The sequence below is a fragment of the Vigna unguiculata genome, chromosome 4 (genome assembly GCF_004118075.2).
Source record: "Vigna unguiculata cultivar IT97K-499-35 chromosome 4, ASM411807v1, whole genome shotgun sequence".
NCBI classification, from domain to species: domain Eukaryota; kingdom Viridiplantae; phylum Streptophyta; class Magnoliopsida; order Fabales; family Fabaceae; genus Vigna; species Vigna unguiculata.
This window is the reverse complement of record NC_040282.1, coordinates 10,870,410-10,893,742: the sequence shown is the minus strand read 5'-3', so window position 1 is coordinate 10,893,742 and position 23,333 is coordinate 10,870,410. Positions and strand designations below refer to the sequence as shown.

At 37.6% G+C, this 23,333-nt stretch overlaps 1 protein-coding gene and 1 pseudogene across 1 annotated transcript; both read left to right on the top strand.

Annotated features, from left to right (window-relative positions):
- The first annotated feature begins 11,923 nt into the window (after positions 1–11,923).
- On the top strand, positions 11,924–13,093 carry LOC114180485. The gene has a single exon (XM_028066799.1). It carries the CDS (start codon positions 11,924–11,926, stop codon positions 13,091–13,093), a length of 1,170 nt encoding a protein of 389 aa, XP_027922600.1.
- A 1,296-nt stretch (positions 13,094–14,389) lies between these two features.
- Positions 14,390–21,253, top strand: LOC114180484 (annotated as a pseudogene).
- The last annotated feature ends 2,080 nt before the right edge of the window (positions 21,254–23,333 follow it).

Below are 23,333 nucleotides of genomic sequence, written 5' to 3'. Positions count from 1 at the left end.
GTCTCTAGGCATCAACATCCTCACCTGGATTCACATATGCTCCCACGTGACAAGTCATACGATCATCACCAAACACAAACAGAAAGGGTGAGCTAAGAAAGAAAAATAATACAATCAATAAATAATAAGAATTAACCATCACCCAATCTATCTTAGCCAACTTTAGTTTATTGACTTCTTTATAACGTTCCACCCCAATCTCATAACCTATATGAGAAAGATCCATTCATAACCTTGGTCTTTAGGGATTATCATGCTTCCACGAACCTACTCGCTCGTAGTCCAGCTCTACGGACCTCCTTGCCCGTAGTCCAACTCTACGAGCTTGCCCACTCGTAGTCCAACATGCATGAACACCTACTATGAATCTCCCCGCTCATAGCAGCCTCAAGTGTGAGACCAAAACATATGAAACTTCCCGCTCGTATCCCCACACAGGAGTACAAAAGATATGGACCTCCCCGCCCACATCAATTACGCATCTCAAATCTTCGTTACGAACCTTCCCCTCGTAACTAATCCAGCATATCCCTGACCAAGCCATCAAGCTCATCCATGCAAATCCATCTATAATGGATCCCTGCCCCTACAATATCGCTTGGCGTTGCCTAAGCGTCGCTAGGCAAAATTGTACTACAAACCGCCTAGCGGTCTTAACATGCCATCGGGCGCCGCTCGTTCCAAGGAATTCCCTGATTCACCTATCGCTTGTTGGTTCATTCCTCACTGCCAGGCGCTACACCAGTAGCGTGATTTTACTGGTTTAATTACTGCACAACAGGTTTTAACCCTCTTGAATCATCATATGCACACCTTAAAACACCCAATTGAGTATTCATTCAATTCAGTTCAAATCCTATTGCACCTCCACAAATCACATGCATAAACATGAAGAAAACACTCGTACCTTCACAAATTTAAACTCATGGCATCATTTGAGTTTGGTTAGTAACACACATTGCACATATAAACCAAAAAGATAACAACATCAATCTAACTCCAACAGTAGTTGTTAGTTTAGAAATGGTTGTAATGCCAAGAAGGGGGGGGGGGTGGAATTGGCTAGTTAAAAATTTAGGCTATCTTTCAATGCTAAAAACAAGCTTTAATTGAATCAATTGGGTCACCAAGTTAAGATGCAAAAGCTACTGGACAGTATACTTTCAATCAGTCAAAAATAGAGTTAATCGATTGATTTTACTAAACAGATTATGTTATGGTATAATCAATCGATTGAAACAGAAAAACAGTCGACTGAAATATTGGAAAAAATGCAGAAATGCAAATTCGAGTTTTAAACCAGGAACAGTGCACAAGAATGATCAAGACAGGTTCTAAATGATTATGCAAACATGCTTATTGCTGCAGATGTCATGAAAACATCCAAGAACATGAAAAAGATGTTTGAAACACAAATTCTTTAAACTTTAAATGAATATGCAAGAGAGAAAGGTTAGAGAAGAGATAAGATCACGATATTTTTATACTGCTTCACTCAAACCTGAGCTACATCCAGTTTGTCAAGGCAACCTGAGTTTGACTTTGCACTATTTCAAAAGATTTACAAAGTATCCATTCTTACACTTTCAAAATATACAAAAACCACACAAAAGACTCTTGAATCACACAAAAATCACACAAGCACAGCAAGAACCCTCTTGCAGATCTGGAAAACCACCAGGCACACACACAAAGCTTGATAAAGATCAAACCTCAGTGGTAGCACAACCCAGCCTACCACAAACCACTTTCTCCAAGCTTCAAACCAAGCCAAAAGCTCCAAGAATTGATCCAAGATCAATTTTCAACTGCTGTCGTCTGAATGATCACGAATGAGGGAGTTTCCACAAGTTTCCAGAACAATTTTGTGCTAAAAATGGTTAGATTATCTCTCTTTCGAAAATCACAACTCTTATAGTCAAACTGTTACGAAATTCAACAGGTTGATTTTCAAATCAATCGGTTGATTTCACTTGACTTAAGTGAAATCAGTCGATTAAAAAAATAAATCAACTGATTGAATTTGTTGCAGTTTAAGACTACTGCAGCCAATCTTTTAACCTGTTAAAAAAACCATTTAACAGATTAAAAGAAACATTTTAAACTGTAGAAAAACCATTCAACAGATTAAACAACCCAACAAAGACCATATACATCTAATTAATGCTACAAGGTCTACAAAATGAATTACAAACTTCAAATACACTTTCTTAATGATGTAACTATGTGGAGAGCACATGTTCCAACCTTGATCAACATAAACACCACCAAATCTTCTTTCCTTCATCAATGTAGGCTTCATTCCAATGGTAATAGCTTCAAGATAGTTTAAAAGGGCTTCATTAAATTTTCATCATATCTTCAAGAAGCATACCACCTTGGCTTCACATGTCAACAACAGTAACAACATTTTAAAGTCAACCTAATTAATAAAAGAATCTCCAACTGAAAATAATAAACCTCTCAAATTATTTTGTTGCTGCCCTAAAAAAAACACCCTACCAGAGCTCCTCACAATTTCTTTTTGCCGCTACTGTAACCCATGATAATAAAACGCTCCCACTGTTAAAAAAAACAAAATTCTACTATTTCATCTAATAAAAGAAAATGACTATATATATATATATATATATATATATATATATATATATATATATATATATATAATCATTCCTTAGGACTGCATCACATGATCACATCATTTTAGCATCACCAATTAGAGTTGCTGCCATGTTAAAAAAAGAATCCTAACTAATAATTGCAACCATTCATTTAGGTAAAAATAACAACCAAAGACATAACATTAACACCATAATAAGACAAGAATCATAATCCATATTTAAAATAGTCCAACCCATGACTACCATATACTTTTGATTATTCCCATCGCATTGCCTATAAGATAAAAACAAAACTATCACAAACATAATTCTTATATTTCATATCGCATAAAAATATCATTGATCATATTTAATATTATGTAACCCACATATTATAATATATTTATTTTATTTTTTTACACTAACTCGTACCAACATTTTAATTGAATATTATATAAATCGTTATCAACTATAAGCTATATAATATTCTAATACTATTATAAAGTTTTATAACATACATTATATATAATATTCTAACAAAATATGGAACTCCCATTTCATATAATCACGGAAAAACCAAAATAACCTAATGCCACCTCTAATTCACGCTTATGAAAACACACAACTGGCAAATTAATTAGACTAAAAGTCTTACACCGTCGTCTACTTGTGCTGATAAAACAAAATACCATGCCGAAATCTTTCAACCCCTTAAAACCTTCCACTACCTTTATAAGATAAAGAACTCCTATCAGCAAATAAATAACAAAATTATGTACATTGTGTAACACCAATACACAAACGTGTCACTTCAATCTAACTTTGCCATTGACAACACTTAAACCAAACAATTTCCTTTCATAAGAAAACGTAATGAAACCCCAACCACACCAATATCTTCTACTAAAAAAAATACCAAGCTAGCATGCTAAAAAAAACAACTTCTACCTCACCAAATACAACACAAAATTATACAACTCCATATTATTAGTTAAACTCATCAAACACAACAACCACTCACAACAACATACCCATGTATATATAATATATACATCGGTAACAAGGAAATAGAGACGCAATCAAAGAAACATCAACCCATGTTTGGTAAAAAAAATTTTAGTTTTCTCCCACTTGAACTCGCACATAAAATAAAAACATCATCGATCAAAAGATAAGTTTTACCCAAGATATCTCCAAACAGAAAAAAATTTATATAAAAAGTTAACTCCACTTACTTGGTTTCCTAGCTCCAAACAATTTCCAATGAATTCTTCCTGCTCCTCTCCTTGCCTCCACTCCAATTACTTTTGATTACTCCACCCCAACTGCTACCTCTCTGATTTCTCGGGGTATTTCTATAATTTCTAGATTTTTCCATCACTTAGCAAAAATATAAAAATATAAAGGGCTTACTTACTCAAGCCAATGAATTCAAACCCGCATCCTTCCAACCATCAAACACGTGCACACCAACAAGTCATCACATTATTCCTGTTAATTCGCACATTCATACAACCTTAAACCATGCTTCCACATTCACAATATTTTGGTAAAATAAAACAATTAAAATCACATTAATGGCACACACCAAACTCAAACCCAAGTCCTCTCAACATAACCAAGTACTCTCAACCACTTAAGCTAACATTATTCCTTGCCTAGGACTTGTCAATAAATTCTTTTAGGGTACTTCCAACCCACAATTGTTTGTAATTTATTTATTATTCTTTATTCCAATTTCTCGAGTCTTACACTGAGCACCCATCATAGTCCCTTTTGGTGGGGGAAATTAGAACATATACACCACACCCAAAAATTCTTACATGAGAATATTAGGTCACTAACTAAAAACCAACTGCATAATAGAGTATTTGTGATAACTTGTTGACTTGATGTGAATCAATAATGAAACATGAAAAATAACATATTCCTAAGTAGCCATTGGAAGATTAACTCTCATAAGTAATGGTCTTGCAACCAATTTTAAACATTTTAGTAATGATTCCGCAAGTCTATTTTGAGTATGAACATGTGATACTGCATGCTCAACTACAATTCTAATTGATATATAATACTCATGAAAAGCATGAGATGTAATTTCATCAGTATTATAAAAACAAATTTTCTTAATCGGATAATATGGGAAGTGAGCTCTTAACTGTACTAATAACTTTGCAAATACTTAATTGCGGGTTGATAATAGACAAATACGTGAACATCTACTTGAAACATCAATTAAAACCATGAAATATCTAAATAATCAACATGGTGGGTATATTAGACCACAAATATGATCCTGTATTTGTTCTGAAAATGAGAGTGACTCATTTTTAATTTTTCTGGTGATGGTCTTGATATCAAATTTCTTTTGTGAACGTATAGTACATGAGAACTCATTGGTCTGAAGAAGGTTTTTTTTGGACTCCTAAGTGGATGTCCACATGAGTTTTCAACTATTTTACGCATCATGATATATCCAAGATGACCCAACTGATCATGCCAAATAAGAAATTCATTTCTATTTGTAAGCTTTTGGCTTACAATGACAAGCGTCTCAATTACATTAATATATGTGTAGTACAAGACATAAGGGAAGACTGCTAATTTCTCCAATACACATTTTTTATTAGGCTCAATTCAAGTGATATAAAGATATTCAATATCTCCTTCATTGTTTGTCTTAATATGATATTCATTTAAATGAATATCCTTGAAACTTAATAAGTTTCTATTAGACTTAAGAGAATAAAATGTATTTTTAATATGTAATCTTGTACCTCTTGGTAGAAGTACAATAGCTCTTCCGGAGCCTTTAATTATATTTATAGTACCATAAATAGTACTAACATTGACTTCTTGCATTACCAAACAAGAGAAAAATTTATTACTTTTGAGAATTATATCAATTGTTACATTATCAATAAGACACATATCCTCATCATTGGTGCTAGTGTCAACATTCACTCTTGATATAAACATAAATATCAATATGAGAAATCCTTTTTTTTTTAACACTCTCATCACCAATGAGGTTATCAATGTTTCCATTTGGTTTAGCAAAGAAAATAACAATATCAAGATGAGTAGCATTCATATGGCCATAATCAGAATCACCATCTTTATAAGCAAAGTGTGTTTCTATGTTCTTCTCATTAGTTTTAAGATGCTTTGGTGTATGACAAGTACAACTCAAATGACCTTTACCACCATAATGATAACATATACTTTCATCTTATTTGCCATTATTTTCACCTTTTTCTTTTTTTCTTTTTCACACTATTGTACCACTTTTGATGATAAAATATTTTTTTGAAATTTTCTTTATGACCATTTCCACAATCATGATCCCTATCATGACCACAACCACAACCAAGGCCACAACTATGACCATGAAAATATAACTCAGAAATATTGTTGCATTCCCCTCTGGGAATGGAGTAGAATCAATTGGGCGGATCTCATGATTTTTCATCAAAAGCTTCATTATTTTGTTTAGCCATACAAAAGCATGAAATAAATTCATAATATTTATTGTTGCATTCACTTATGGGAATAGAGCAGAACCAGTTGGGCGAATCTCATGATTTCTCATCAAAGCTTCATTGCTTTGTTTAGTCATACAAAGGCATAAAATAAATTTATAATATTTGTGAAATCTCTTTTCACAATATTGTTGTCGTAGGAGCAAAGTAGTTGCTCAGATGCTTTATTTCTTTAATGGTATCACCAAAACCAATTGCATCTAAATGTATTTTAACTTTTAAAATCCAATATAAGTAATTATTACTTGTAATATCAAGGGTCACAAATTCAAAATTTGCAAGATTTGACATGTTTGGAATTAGTACATAAAATAATAGTAATAATAATCATCGTAATAATAAAAATAATAAATAATTTGAGATGAAGATTGATAAAGACAAATCATTCTTATGACAAAAATAATAATATAAGATAAAATTGTAAATGAAGAAAGGATTAGAAAGAGCTTGAATTAAAACATGCACAACATTGTCGTTACAGAGAAAATGCTTATGTTAGAAAAATGATTACTCAAATAATACTAATAATAATAAAAATATGAAATAACATAATAATAATTATTACAAAAATAATAACACTAAGACATATATATAAATCAATGAATATTAATAAGAGATCAATAATTATAATAAGAATAAGAAATAAAAAGTAGATGAGGAAAGAAGTAGAAATAACCTGGGTTGAAGCATACATAGCGCTATCCTTAGAGAGAAAACGCCCCCACTGCACAGGGCAATACAAATACGCAATCATATGTGTTTCAAATCATATGCATTTCTCTCCCAAGATACAACAATCCGTCAGATCGATCGAGTGTAGCAAAGGATCTCTGAACCTTATGAATACCACCGTTTTAAGAGATAATATAGAAAAAAAAAAGAACACTCTTGAGAAAACTCTAGTGTTTTTTGTTGTCTTTTTCCCATGCACCTAGGTGGTATTTATAGGTAGAAAAGGAAGACAAAGGAATAAATTGTAATAAGAATATAGCTGTTAGTCATAAAAAATATTAACCCATAAATTAAAAGTCTATAAAAACATGAGTAACAGTAAGTTTTTAATTTTAATTATTTATTTTTAAATTAGATTAAAATATTTCTAACATCTTCCACTAGTGCTCAGTTGGTTGGAGTATCATATTGATAACATGTTATCCAATAAAACTAATAATAGAGAGAAGAATAGAGAATGAGAGAATGGAGATCAACTTTTATGTCTTATTATTAATAGGAAGAGTCTTTGTCCTATTTATAGATACAACATGTAATTGATAGAGGAGGGATACAAATCAAAAATCAAAATAGTTATTATAATATATTATTTTCATAAAGAATAATGAATCATATGAGTATGAGTATTAATCATACAACTGTAGCATATTAATGGACGACTATTAATTCATATAACATGATTTAAATCTTGAGTTATTTGATGTTTGAATAGGATTCAGTTGAAAAAAATTATAATTTTTCTTTTAATATGAGGCAAACGAAACTTGATTTATTTAATTTGAGGATTAAACTGTTTTTGCGTTAGATTGTATTATAATTAACTAGTAACAACTCTTTATTATTTTGTTAATATAATTATCCTTTTAAATATAAAATGTTGTTTAATATCTTCAAATAATTTTAATGGTTAATTTATTTATTCATCAATTATATAAGTTTATATCTTGATTTTTACTTATTATCTTTAAAATAATATTTTGAAATACTTTATTTATATTGCTATAGATAAATTAGTTGAAGCAATACGATAAATTTTAATTACATTGTCATAAATACATAAAATAAGTTTAAAGAATAAAATATATTTAACTGAATCAACTATGAGAAATTATAAATTTTTTAGTCCACCAAAAAGTAAATTGAACTAATTCAAATTTATTGATCTACCTTTTTAGAAGAAAAAAATCTAGACTTTACTCTGTCCAGTTATAAATGTCAACTTAGTAACCTTTTTTTTTACACATATAATAAAATCCTCCGTGATTGGGTTAACAATGTAACGTCCCATTTAATAATTAAATTCAATTAAATGAAATGTCACACAATATAATATAAAGAGCGAAGATTCGGAGTATAACGCCACTCCATATAATTATCCAAAATACTTAGAGGAAAAACAAGGCATATCAAGATGCCAATACAAAATTAAGTACAAGAATTGACAATAAACAATTAATACTCAAAACAAGGTGATACATGGGCCACGACCCTAAATAAGACTCAGAGAAGCGAAAACCATCCCACGAAGCTAAGCAGCAGAATCATCATTTTCCTGTTGACCACGAGTACCTCTCGCTTCTGCTCACATCAATAAATTGATGATCATCGCAAAAGAGAAGAACCACACATAGCAATCAAACAAGCAAAAAGGGTAAGCTAGAGTAGAAAACAGTTGATCATACTATTACATGAAATTTCAAAGTCCAAGATGCATAAGCCAACCAATCATGTTATGACTTGCAAACAATACACTAAGACTCAGACACGACTCATCCGAATAGATATAATTACTTAGATTCAGCGGATGTTTGCACTTGTGGTGGATTTCCCTGCTCTACCGAGCTAAATGTTACAATGTTTCCTCCCCCACATAAGGTTAGTCCTTAATGAGTTTCAGGCCTCCTGCTACTCTCACCACTAGAGTCAGTACGCTCTATATGAGACTAACTGACTATTTAGTGTCAGGATACAACCTTACCTTGAATCCTTACTAAATTATATAGATGGAGCACCACCATGAACTCTCACTAACAAGGGTCATGGAATTACGTCCCGACCAACTGAGGCACCACCATGAGATCTCAGCTAGAGATTCATGGAATTACACCCCAACCAAATGAGGCACCACCACGAAATTATCGTGGAATTACGTCCTAACCAAACTAACATCATGTTTTCAACAATCTATAACTTTCATGTTCACACCTGTCAACACCCAATTTCGTCCGGGTAAGAAATTTTTTTTTTCTTTTAAAATAATTAGGAGAAGGGAAAAATAGGAAAAAAGTGAGCATTGATTTGTATATAGATATATTCCTACTTTTACTTTCATCCCATTTTTAATTTTTATTTAATTTTATTTAATTTTATCCTTTTTATTTTATTTAATTTTATCTTTAAACTTTTAATTTAAATTTTAATATTTTTGTTTACTTTTCTTATTTTATTTTGTTTTATTCTTTTTGAAAAAATATAAAAAAAGGGGTGAAAATAATAAAAATGAGAAAAAGTAAAATGGAAGTCAATGGTGCATCTCACTTTTGACCCTATTCTAAAACCAGCACAGAATATGAGCGAAAGAGGAAACTGGCATGGTAAGAACAACGGTCAAACCATTTGAAAAAGGGGGGACTCTGGCACAAGGGCCGCCGGTGATTCAGAGCCCTGAACGGAGTACGCGCACCAATGGCAATGCCCCTGGAGTTCACGCAGAAGCAGTTCGAGTTGCGCATGAGGGGAAGGAGAGTGAAGGTCGCATAGGCTCTCGTCGCCAACGACCGTGGTGGACACCGGTGTCGCCCGCGACGGCTGTGGCCGATGGTGGCGAGGTGACGAGGTGACGATCTTTCGGGGTTAGAGTCGACGCATGCGCGAGAACAAATCGTTGAGCTGCCGAGAACGAGGGCGACGTCTCCGGCGTCAACGGGCGCTGCTGGCAAGCTAGCCGCGTGATGGTGCGGTGGCGTGGTGATGCAACGGTGAAGGTGGTCGTTGATGGTGGCGAGTGGGCGCTGGGGCGGGTCTTGGTGTCGTCGAGAGAGAGATAGAGAGAGGGCTTGCCTCTTGATCCAGGAGCTGCTAGGGTTTAGGTTAATCACATTCTAGCCCACTTTCACTCCTTGCACCACCATTTTTTGACACTTTCACCCTCCTGTGTGTTAAAATTGGGTCTGCGTGGTTTTTCTCGCGCACCCCCAATATCAACTACACACCCGCGAGTTTCTTTGGGCTGGCCAACCTTTGTTCCTTGCGCACCCGCACAATTACTAATCCTGCACCCCTGCACACATTTTTTACTCCTATTTTAGACTGGTTTTATATTTTACTCGCTACACCCCCATCTTTCAATACACACACCTCATTAACTTCATGCACCTCCCATGTTATCCATGCACCATCCTTTTTAAATAATTTCATCCTTTTATTTATTTATTTTTTTATTTTTAAAAGAAACAAAATATTTGAAAATTATTAAAAATCACAAAAAATAAAATAAAAAAATAAAATCTAAAAAATAAAAAATATTCTCTTTCACTTTATTGTGTCTGTCCGGTCGCTCGCACCGTGTGACACTTATTTTCTAAAATACCAAAAATGTTTTCTTTCTCTTTTAGTGTCTGTCCGACCGCTCGCGTCGTGTGACACATATTTTCAAGTAATTCAAAAATACCAAAAAAATACAAAATTTTCAAAATATAAAAATATCAACATTTTCAAACAAACAAGCTTTTTAAGAACTACGTGATCCTTGATTCTCCACCGTGAGATACGTAGGAGCAAGGCCAGTCCTTGTTAGGTTCACCTCCCAAAAAAAAAATTAAATCTTTTTGTCAACTAAGTTTTCCAAATATCTTTTTAAAGAACTACGTAACCCTGATTTCTCATTTTGAATGAGAATACGTTGGACCAAGGTCAATCCTTGTCGGGCCCAAAAAATAAAAAAATATTTTTGTTTCTTTTTAGCATCTTTGTCTTATTATTTTTGGGGAAAATTAATATTTTGAAAACAACATCAACTTTGCATTTTTAATTAAAGGTACCGCCCTCAGGCGGGCGCGATAGGGTGTTAACACCTTCCCTACGCGTAACCGACTCCCGGATCCAAAATCTGGTTTTTCGCAGACTTGTCTTATCTTTATGGTTTTCCATAGTTTTCCAGAATAACTACGGTGGCGACTCCAAGTTTTTTTTCAAACCTATTTTCTTTTTTGGTTCGCCGTCTCGTCGCGATCCCGGTTGCGACTGATGGCGACTCCATTGGGGACGCTAGAGAGTCAAGCCATTTAATTAGAAATGCAAACTTGATGTGATTTTCCTAATGTTTTCTTTCCCCTTTTCTTTTATTTGTGTATTCTTGTCTTTATATGTTTTTTGTATATATTTGCTTCTTGTATTAATTGTGTGTGAATTACTTTGGTTATTTTGATAATATTTTGAAATTGCAATATTTGCCTGGGAAGTTTTCTAGCTGTTTTGCAGGTGGGGATTTGGGTATGCATCATTCTCCCTTCACACACACACATTGTGCATTACATGAGTGGGGCCCTACACCCGGGTCTGTCTAACTTAGAATTAGAGGGGATTGTGTAGCAATGCCACAGTGGATGAACTTCCCAAGTGGTCATTGTGAGAACCCCAGCTAGAGTTTGTTTGCTTCGTTGGTACTCCCGCATCTTGTTGTCTACCAACTGTTGTGGGAAATGCCAGGAAGTGGGCCATTGCTCCAGTGACCTTGATCTTTAAGTATTAAGAAACAATCCTGGTGAGGCATGTATTTTAGCTTAGAACCATTAGGCGTCGAACTTCTGTTAAGGCACAAAGGGAGGCATGTGCATTACCTTAATTTTCATCTCGCCTTTCTCATTTTATTCCGATTTGCGATAAAGTCATGCATTTGTACATTCTGTTATGGCATCATTGTACATGCATTTTGATTATTTGTTCATGCATAACATGTACCCTGTCATAACATGTCATAACATTTTTTGTGATTCTAGGTCAGAGATTTTAAGGTCGTGATTGAATTTGTGAGAAACAAGAGAAATTAACATGGAATTTCGAGTCGGGGGAAATTTAGGGTCAGATACCTTGAAGAAGAAGCTACCTATCAAAGTTATAGACAATAATTTGAGTGGTCTAAGGGAAATAGTGCAACAAATGAAGATTATACAGAAGAATGCTTTCAAGAAGCGGCATGGGAACTTATTGAGGTTGTTGAATGTGGAAGTCCAAGCATCGGCCGTCACTGCTCTGGCTCAATATTATGATCCGCCACTCAGATGTTTCACCTTCCAGGATTTTCAATTGGCACCAACAATAGAAGAGTTTGAACAAATTTTGGGCTTGTCAGTGGAAGATAAAGTCCCTTACAGACATTCAGAGCAACATGCATCTATCTCTACGTTGGCTGGAATCTTGAAGGTACACCCTGTTGAGCTGGAGGGTAAAATGGTCTCCAAGGGCAACTCGAAGGGGATCCCTCAAGGATATTTAGAAGGGCATCTACGTCGTTTGGCGGAAAAAGAAATTGGGGAGACGTTCATGGATGTGTTGGCTCTCACACTTTATGGAGTCATACTCTTCCCTAACATGGAGAATTTTGTTGATCAAACTGCCCTCGATGTGTTTGTTGCCAACAAGATTCATTCAGAAAGTCCAGTCGCTGCGGTTCTAGCTGATGTGTATGGGAGTTTGAACCTATGCCACACACTCAAGAGGAAGAAGATGCTATGCTGTGTACCTGTGTTGTATGTGTGGTTTGTATCTCGAATCCGTCTAGGTACATTGAATGTTGAATGTCTTATTGGAGAGTTACCACCTAGCGGCATTGAAATTCGGGGGGCGAAGGAATGGGCCCAGTTTTGTGCGAGTTTGAATGGGGGAAGAATTAGATGGTGTGTCCCGGGGTTGCCAAAGTCACGTGTCATTTCTTGTGGGATTTTCCCTAACGTCCCCCTAATAGGCACTAGAAGTTGCATGAATTATAACCCTGTCTTGGCTCAACGACAATTTGGGTGTCCGATCAAGAGCTCCCCAACTCCAGAATCTTTGGTTGTCGTTTGGACTTATTATGAAGAAGGAATTTCCCTCGATCTAATTCGACGAATTAGGAGTGCTTGGGGTGAGGTCCTGCGCGTAGAAAAGGACCTAAGGCCATGGGTAACCGACGAGAAGATATCCTACCTGAGCGGTCAGAACCTGCTGAGTCCGAGGAAATGAGGGTGTTGAAAGAGGAGATGGAGAAGATGAAACTCAAAAATGCCAAATTAATTAATGAGCTTCAGAGTCTCCGACACGAGTATGTGGATCTGAGGCGTGATAAGGAGGAAATGACAAAAGCATATGAAGGAATTCTTAGGAAACAAAGAGAAGAACGAGATCATGCTTTCAGAGTTAAACAGGATTTGGCTGCAGCCAACACCGCGTTAAAATCAAGGGACCGAGAGAGAGATGCAGCAGCAACATCTAAGCGCCAAAGAGATCAAATGTGTGAGGAATTTAAGAGAGAGAAGACTGAAGCACTAAAGCGGTTGCACAACGCTCAAGTTAGGATCAGTGAGGTCGAACGACAGATGAGGGAAATGGTGTCGACCTATGAGGTGAAGATGGATGAAGAACGTTGGCATAGAGCTGAATTGGAGAAGCAACATGAAGAGGTGATAAGTCGAATGAATGAATACTCAGTCGAGCAGGAGATGGCCATGGAACATTGGAGGAGATGTTTCTCACAGCTGGCTTCCCTTGCAAATGGAATAATCGAAGATATTCCGCGATTATTGGCTGAAGCAGAGGCTGCACTACCGATATTCAATCCGCCTAGGAAAATTGAGGCGTTCTTTAGTCATTATAAGGAATTGATAAGGGAGATGAAGAACATGATAGCCAGGGCTAGAGAATAGTTTTTCTTTATTTTCTCGTGTAATGAATGTAAAAGACTTGTGGATGATCGGGTTGTTTTGACAATATGTGATGGACTAAGATTCATGTTAATTTCTATGATATGTTTACCTCAAGGTTCTCACGGCTTTAAAATTTCTGGCTAAGATAAATGTTTGCATTCATTTTCATTTTTTTCATTTTTCATAATTCATTTCATTTAATAAAAATAATAGAGCAAAAGCAAATACAACGGCAAAATTTCCACGACACCCTTACCGCACACGAGCTAACCATAGAATCATGGAAGATTGGGAAGAAGCTCATGAAGCTGTGAAGGCCGACATTAACCAGCTGAAGGATCAAGTGGGCCAGATCCTGGAGGCCTTAAAGTCGCTGAAGGCTTCGGGAGAAGCTTCCTCTGCAAGGATTGAGGAAAATGTTCACCCTTAGGTTCCACGATATGAAGTCCAGAACGCACAAGGCATGTCAATCCCATTCCCAATGTACGGTCTGCCCCCGGGGTACACTCCACCCGTTGGAGAGTATTCAGAGGCAGAGCAAACTTCCTTTTCTTTTCCTGTGACTAACAATACACTACCGATCAATACTCAAGGGCCGATATTAGCCTCGACACCCATGACGGGAGTAGGAATGAAGGAGACAATCACATTCGCAGAACCAAGGGTGACTGTAGCACCAAAGTCTGTTGACGAAGATGCTTTGGCTAAGGTCATACCACACGCTACGGCCCAGGTAGTGTCCACCGGTATTGATGGGGCTAAGAGTAAGCTTGAGATCCTTGAAGAGAGGGTTCGAGCCATTGAAGGTGGTGGAAGCTATGGGTTCGGTGATGTTGCAAGATTAAGCTTGGTTCCTGGTGTGATGATACCACGTAAGTTCAAGGTCCTAGAATTTGAAAAGTATCAGGGTACCACGTGTCCTAAAAGCCATCTGAAAATGTACGGTAGAAAGATGGCTGCTTATGCCTATGATGACAAGTTGTTGATACATTGCTTCCAAGATAGTTTGGCTGGTGTTGCCTTAAATTGGTATACACACTTGGAGCCATCTCGAATTCATTCCCGGATGGATTTGGCAGACGCCTTTGTGAAGCAGTATAAGTACAACACGGATAGCGCGCCGGATAGATTGCAATTGCAAAATATGGCTAAGAAGGATACTGAGTCCTTCAAGAAATATGCACAACGGTGGAGAGAGTTGGCTGCTCAGGTTGAGCCACCACTACTTGATAAAGAGATGGTGGCGACGTTTGTAAACACACTACAATCACCATTTTATGAGCACATGTTGGGTAATGTGTCTTCCAATTTCGCTGATATCATTATTATTGGTGAAAGGATAGAAATCGGGTTAAAGAGTGGAAAAATTGCATATGGCCCGTTCGCGGCTGCAACTTCTAAGAAACCCGGTTTCCATCCAGGAAAGAAGAAGGAAGTGGAAGCACACACAACCTCAGTGATGCCAGCGTGGGAAAGTCGGGGTCCTACTCACAATTATCGACCACACTTGAACCAACCTCCTTATGTGACCAATGCAGTGTCTGTTCATCAAACAACACCTCAGCAACAAGAGTTTTATCAAGCGTCAAATCTTTATCAACCACAGCATGCCCCGAATAATGCTTGGAAAACCGAACCTAACTCAGGTTTCAACCGAAATGTAGGTCAAAACACCAATGTGAGGAGGAATCAAGATAGGAACTTTGTTCAGTTCACTCCAATTCCTATGACGTATACGGAATTGTTACCGCATCTTCTCCAAAAGCGCTTGGTGGCAATTTGTCCGATGAAGCCTGTGCAACCCCCGTTCCCAAAGAATTATGATCCAAATGCTAAATGTGATTATCACGGAGGGGGAGTTGGACACTCTACTGAGAAGTGTGTAGCCCTCAAACACAAAATGGAAGCTTTAATCAACTCAGGGTGGGTAAAGTTTCACGAAGACAAACCTAGTGTTGAAGCGAATCCTCTTTCTGGACATGGGAATCCTTCGACAAATGTCGTCGAGGATAGGGAACACAAGCTAGTAAGGAATGTGAGTGAAATCCAAAGCTCCAAGCAGTTTATTTTTGAGACATTGCTGAAATTGGGTCTGTTAAAAGGGGGATATAACTTGAGTGAAAAATGCGGATTCCATCCAGGTGTTAAACATTCTATCGATGAGTGCACCAAGTTCGAGGATGTTTTACAAAATTTGCTCGACAGAAATTTGGTGCAAGTATGTCGTGAGGGTATGGAGGAGGAAGTATTTGCACAAGATGGCGGAAAACCCGATGTGACTTTGCCAGAGCCATTGGTGATTCATTTCACTAGATCCACCCCTACACTAGCAATGCAAGAAAGGCAACCCATTACTATCCAAGCACCATCCTCTTTTCCTTACAAGAGTGAGAAAGCTGTCCCGTGGGAATATGGTGCATGTGTGTCGGGTGGGGAGCAGCGAATAGAAGGTCAGCCTACTAGTGGGGAGCCAGTGGTTGAAAACATTTTGGGTATCGGTGGAATGACTAGGAGTGGTCGAATATTCACACCTCCGATCTTGATGAAAGATGGTGTAGGTAATAGTGAATCGATGATGACCAAAAATGCTAAAGAATTCTTGAAGATGAAGATGATAAAAATTGATGAAGGTCTGAGAAAAGACGACAAGAAAGAAATATCTAATGAAGATGCTAGTGAGTTTTTGAAATTCATACAACAGAGCGAGTATAAAGTGGTCGAGCAACTGAATCGCATGCCTGCTCGGATCTCTCTTTTGGATTTACTTATGCATTCAACCTCACATAGAAAGCTACTAATGAAGATACTCAGTGGAGCACATGTGGAACAAAATATTTCTCTGGACAGTTTTGAGGGAATTGTTAGCAACATCACCGCTAACAACTACCTCACTTTTACTGACGAGGAGATACCTGCTGAAGGGAGAGGACACAACAAGGCCTTTCATGTCTCTGTGAAATGCCTGGATCATGTTGTGGCGCGAGTATTAATCGACAACGGTTCTTCTTTGAATGTAATTCCAAAAGCGACATTGGGAAAGCTACCGTGTGAAGGTATTCACATGAAACCAAGCACAATGATCGTGAAGGCTTTTGATGGGAGCAAGAGAGAAGTGATGGGAGAGGTAGAACTGCCAATCCAAATCGGGTCGTGCGTCTTTCAAGTAACTTTCCAAGTAATGGATATCCTCCCAACATACAGCTGCTTGTTGGGCCGCCCTTGGATTCATTCAGTAGGTGTGGTGCCTTCAACCTTGCACCAAAAGTTGAAGTATGTCATGGGTGATAAACTAGTGATAGTTTCAGGAGAGGAAGATATTTTGGTGAGTGGACCTTCGTCCTCTCGATATATTGAAGTAGCAGAAGAAGCCCTTGAGACAGCTTTCCAGTCCTTGGAAATTGTGGGCAGTACCTATGTAAAGCCATATCCGATGAACCCATAATTGTCTCGTGCCTCCCTTATGACCGCCAAGATCATGCTAAAAGAGGGATACGAATACGGAAAAGGGCTAGGCAAGGACAAGCAAGTATTGATATTTCCCCTGGAGGTCATTGAGAAAAGGAATAGATACGACCTGGGATACAAGCCTACTCGAGAAGACAAGAGGAGGCTGATGGAAGAAAGGAGAGAACGCAATCTGGCTCGCATGCAGGGAAAAGAGCAGGAGTCAAAAAGGATCTGCATTTGCGATATCAAAGAGAGCTTCCACAGTGCCGGATGGATCAACGCTAGCCAAATAGCAGCTGTCAACGATGAAGATGAACGGGAAAGCTCAAATTTTGTGCAGCCATACACTTCAGATGCACCACTCAACAATTGGGAGACTTTGGATTTACCTGTGATGTTTAATTTGGTTAAAATGTAATATTTTTAATTAATCCTACTGCTTTGCCCGGAGCTCTAGGATTCATGACTTAACGGGTTGACACCTTTTTCTTTATGCTCAGCATGATAATCAATTTGTGTTTGCAACCTTCGTTTTTTGTTTTGCATTTTTCACTATCATTTGTTTATTTATCGTTTTTATAAATTCGAATAATGCAGATATGACAATGAATGTTTTGAAAATAACAATGTCGATATCCCTAATTTTGAGCACCCTGTCGATAATATGGAAGGTGATTATGAGGATGATCCGGAACCCTCCCCTGAACTAATGAGATTAGTGGAACAAGAATCTAAGGAAATAAAACCCCATCAAGAGGATGTTGAAACACTTAACCTAGGAGAGGAGGATGAGAAGAAAGAAGTGAAAATTGGCACTAGTATGAAGAGAGAAGTGAAACAAGAATTATGTGCTTTACTAAAGGAATTTAGGGATGTGTTTGCTTGGTCGTACAACGACATGCCTGGCTTAGATACTGATATAGTGCAACATAAGCTTCCACTCAAGCCGGAATGTCCTCCAGTTAGACAAAAGCTAAGGAGAATGAAACCAGAGATGTCATTAAAGATCAAAGAAGAAGTGCAAAAGCAATTTGACGCTGGATTTCTAGTTGTGGCAAAATACCCTCAATGGGTGACAAATATTGTACCTGTGCCTAAGAAGGATGGCAAAGTTCGGATGTGCGTTGACTCTCGAGATTTGAACCATGTGAGTCCAAAGGACAATTTTCCATTGCCTCACATTGACACATTAGTGGATAATACAGCCAGATTCTCACTATTTTCATTTATGGACGGCTTCTCGGGATATAATCAGATCAAGATGGCACCTGAAGATATGGAAAAGACAACATTTATCACATTGTGGGGAACATTTTGCTATAAGGTCATGTCTTTCGGACTCAAGAATGGAGGAGCAACCTATCAAAGGGCCATGGTGGCGCTTTTTCATGATATGATGCACAAAGAAATCGAGGTCTATGTAGATGATATGATCGCCAAGTCCGAGTCAGAAGCAGAACACATCCTCAACCTGAAGAAATTGTTCGAGAGATTGAGGAAGTTCAAGCTTAAACTAAACCCGACTAAATGCACATTCGGTGTGAAATCTAGAAAGTTGTTGGGTTTCGTTGTCAGTCAAAAGGGGATTGAGGTTGATCCTGACAAGATGCGCGCGATAATCGAAATGCCTACTCCTAATACGGAGAAGGAGGTGCGAGGTTATTTGGGCAGACTGAACTACATTGCTAGGTTCATCTCCCAGTTGACTTCCACTTGTGAACCAATATTCAAGCTATTGCGTAAAAATCAGGCTGTCAAGTGGAATGAAGACTCTTTCGACAAAATTAAACAATATCTTCAAGATCCTCCAGTCTTACGCCCACCTAAACCTGGGAAACCACTAATCCTGTATTTGACTATATTGGACGAATCAATGGGTTGTGTGTTAGGTCAACATGATGAAATTGGAAGAAAAGAGCATGCCATATACTACCTGAGCAAGAAGTTCACAGAATGCGAACGACGATACTCGTTTTTAGAGCGAACTTGTTGCGCATTGGCATGGGCTGCCCATCGTCTAAGACAATATATGTTGAGTCATTCTACCTGGTTGATATCCAAGATGGACCCCATCAAGTATATTTTTGAAAAACCCGCTTTGACTGGAAGGATAGCCTGGTGGCAGATGCTATTGTCAGAATACGACATTATATATGTCACACAGAAATCTATCAAGGGTAGTGCTCTGGCTGAATATCTGGCTCAACAACCCATTAACGATTATCAATCAATGCAGCCTGAATTCCCCGATGAAGACATCATGGCCTTGTTTGAAGGTGATCAGGAAGAGCAAAATGGAAAGACATGGACGTTATTATTCGATGGAGCTTCTAACGTCATAGGACATGGTATAGGGGAAATACTGATATCTCCAGAGAATCAGTACATTCCAATGACTGCAAGGCTGTGTTTTAATTGCACGAACAATATCGCTGAATATGAAACTTGCGCTATGGGCATCCAAGCCGCAATTGAATCGAAGGCGAAAATTTTGAATGTATATGGAGATTCAGCATTGGTTATCCATCAATTAAAAGGGGAATGGGAAACTAGGGATCCGAAGTTGATTCCCTACAAAGCTTATATCATGGAGTTGGTGGAGTATTTTGATTCCATTAAATTTCAACACATTCCGCGAGAAGATAACCAGTTGGCAGATGCCTTGGCTACTTTGTCATCGATGTTCGAGGTTAATCAAGATAGGGTACTGCCAATGATCCAAATGAAGAGTCACGAAGAGCCAGCATATTGTCACTTCATTGAAGAAGAATCAGATGGTAGGCCTTGGTATTTTGATATCAAACGCTACTTAAAAACCAGGGAATACCCCGAAGAAGCATCTGAGAATGATAAAAGGACACTGAGAAGGTTGGCTACAAGTTTTATCTTAAGTGGGGATGTGTTGTACAAAAGAAACCATGACATGGTTCTCCTTCGATGCGTGGATGCAAAAGAGGCCAAGTCCATATTGGAGGAAGTTCATGGAGGCACCTTCGACACACACATGAATGGGCACTCAATGGCCAGGAAGATCTTGAGGGCTGGTTACTTTTAGTTGACCATGGAGAGTGATTGTTGCATGCACGTGAGGAAGTGTGAGAAGTGTCAGAAATATGCAGATAATATCAATATGGCGCCCACTACTTTAAACTTAATGTTTGCACCATGGCCATTTTCGATGTGGGGGATAGATGTTATTGGAGCCATAGAGCCAAAATCCTCAAACGGACATCGCTTCATACTGGTTACAATTGATTACTTCACTAAATGGGTAGAAGCTGCTTCTTACGCCAATGTGACAAGAAAAGTTGTGACTAAATTCATAAAAAGAGAGCTGATTTGCAGATACGGATTGCCCAACAAGATAATCACTGATAACGCCACCAACCTGAAAAATCAAATGATGACTGAATTGTGTGAAGGATTTAAAATCCAACATCATAATTCTTCTCCTTATCATCCAAAGATGAATGGGGCAGTCGAGGCTGCTAATAAGAACATCAAGAAAATTGTACAGAAAATGGTGGTTACGTATAAAGATTGGCACGAGATGCTTCCTTTCGCTTTGCATGGGTATCGTACTTCAGTACGTACATCAACTGGGGAAACGCCTTTCTCTCTGGTATACGGAATGGAGGCAGTGCTACCTTTCGAAGTAGAAATTCCATCCTTACGAGTGTTAACGGAGACCCAATTGGAAGAGGTTGAATGGATTCAAGCTCGATTTGACCAGCTCAACCTCATTGAGGAGAAGAGGCTAACAACAGTGTGTCACGGACAGTTATACCAAAGAAGAATGAAAAAAGCGTTTGACAAGAGGGTGCGCCCTAGAGAGTTCCATGAAGGCGAGCTAGTCTTGAAGAAGATCTTGCCTATACAGAAGGATCACAGGGGCAAGTGGACTCCAAATTATGAAGGCCCATATGTGGTGAAGAAAGCATTTTCTGGTGGGGCATTAATTCTTACAAGGATGGATGAGGAGGAATTACCGTTACCGGTCAATTCTGACGCGGTCAAGAAATTTTATGCATAATGATTTCTTGATAGGATACGCTACTAGGGGATACCGACATTGTACCCAAAGTTTGTTGTACTCTGCTTTGTTTTTCGTTCAATAAATATAATTTGGTTTTCTCCATAAATTTGAAACAATTGATGTCATGTTGAGCTCGTAAAGAGAATCAGTAACAGATAATCTAAAAAAAAAAGAGAAAGAGAGGATAAAAGATGAATAAAGCCATATACATACCAATGAGGCATCACAGGTATGATCTCTAAGAGCAGGCTCGCTTCTAAAGGGTGTCGTGGAAGTAAAATAATAAAAAAAAAGAAAAAAAGAAAGAAAAAATGAAATCAATTTTGGAATTTGTTGTTAATAAAGTTGTCAAGTGTATGGCATTTTCAAAAAATGAGGAGAAAAAGGGAATGAAAATACAAAAAGTGGGGAGAAGGGAAAGTCTTTCCATGGTTTGTCACTTTAAGCATAACTTGCATTCATCTCTTGTTGAAGCATCTGCATTCATATTGCTCGAACCCCCAATTCGTTCACTTCCCTCTAAAATAAAGGATTGCCCTAGGAAATAAAGAGGAGTGTACTGTGGCAGGTTTGTTTAGTTGACCTTGTCTAACAATAGGCCAAAGCCACAAGTTGGGAAGAACAAAAAGGGATTGTTTGTTAGAACGAAAAACCTACAGAGGCGATATGGGAGAAGAAAAGAAGATGAAAGTGGAATGGGTTAGATGCTGCCAAATTTTGGCTTGGAGTTAAGCTCATGTGAAAATAAGGTGAAGAAACTTTGAAATGACGTGTGGCCTCCTTCCCCTACCAAAATTTAAAGAAAAAATCCTATATCCATTTGCACCCCCTTTGAGCCAAAATAAAAATTTCTTTCAGTATCGTTGAACAAGAATCATCAACATGTCAAGTTACCCGAAACACATAAGAGGTGTTCAAACAGATCAATGAAAAGGAAATCTAGAAATGCATGTCAAAAAAAAAATCAAATCACAAAGTGATAACAATGCAAAAGACATGAAGGATGTGAAAAAGGAAAAGAAAAGTGAAAATAAAGATGATGGAATACACCGAAATTCCAAGTGAAAGGCTTACAGGGTGTCATGCAAATGATTCTTGTTCCAAACTTAATACCTGCAAACTCATACTTGGGCCTTATTAACCATTTCTTTCATAAACCTCTTAACCCCTAGCCAATCTACAAGCCAAGAAAAGTCCACATCGATTAAAGAATGTTTGTCTTGATCTTCTCATGAGCTTAACTCGTGGACCAAAATAAGAGGTTGACGATAAAATAAAAAAATGGAGAAAAAATTTCCCATCAGCATATGAGTTAAGGAAAAGATTCAAATTGGGGCAGTCCTTTCCGTCTCATCAAACTACGCTCTTGCCCAACGCAACAAAACTGGGGCAATTTTTAAACCTTGCATGTTTCTTCTCGAGTATTAACCTAACCACCAGAAATGTTGCCCCTGAACAATTGTTCAGCCTCTTACAAAATTGGTTCCTATCCCTCATTCATTCGTGAGTTCGAGCTAGTATGTTTTGCATGACGCGCAAAAAAAAAAAAAAGAGGGAAGAAATTAAACTCATAGTTTTGCAAAGTGCACCAGGATCTTTCACCACCCCCCACTATTTTTGCTTGAACATAATATCAGAAACGTGACTTGAACATGCCTTGGATTTGACAACAACGTTGACAACTAATTCCAAAACAAGAGCATCTTTGAAAAAAAAAACAAAAAAAAAAGCTTCACATGAATATTACCCATACATCCATCTCATCATTTTACATCATCACATAAAAAAATAAAAAAAAAAAGCTTCACATGAATTTTATCCATGCATTCATGCATCTCATCATGTTACAAGAATGGACTCAAAAGTTCAGTCAGGACAAGTGTTTTGCACAAGTTTCGCCAATGTTAAGCATTCCTGTGATGTTTGTCGATACATCAAAATCAAACCTCAGGATTTTCCTTTCGGAAAAGGACCCCCTCCTTTGGAATGGTCAAATCAACATTGCATCGAGACCCTCTCCGTGGGACTGATCATCGATTCCTTCACATCAAGGCCCTTTGCGAAGCAATGGTCATTG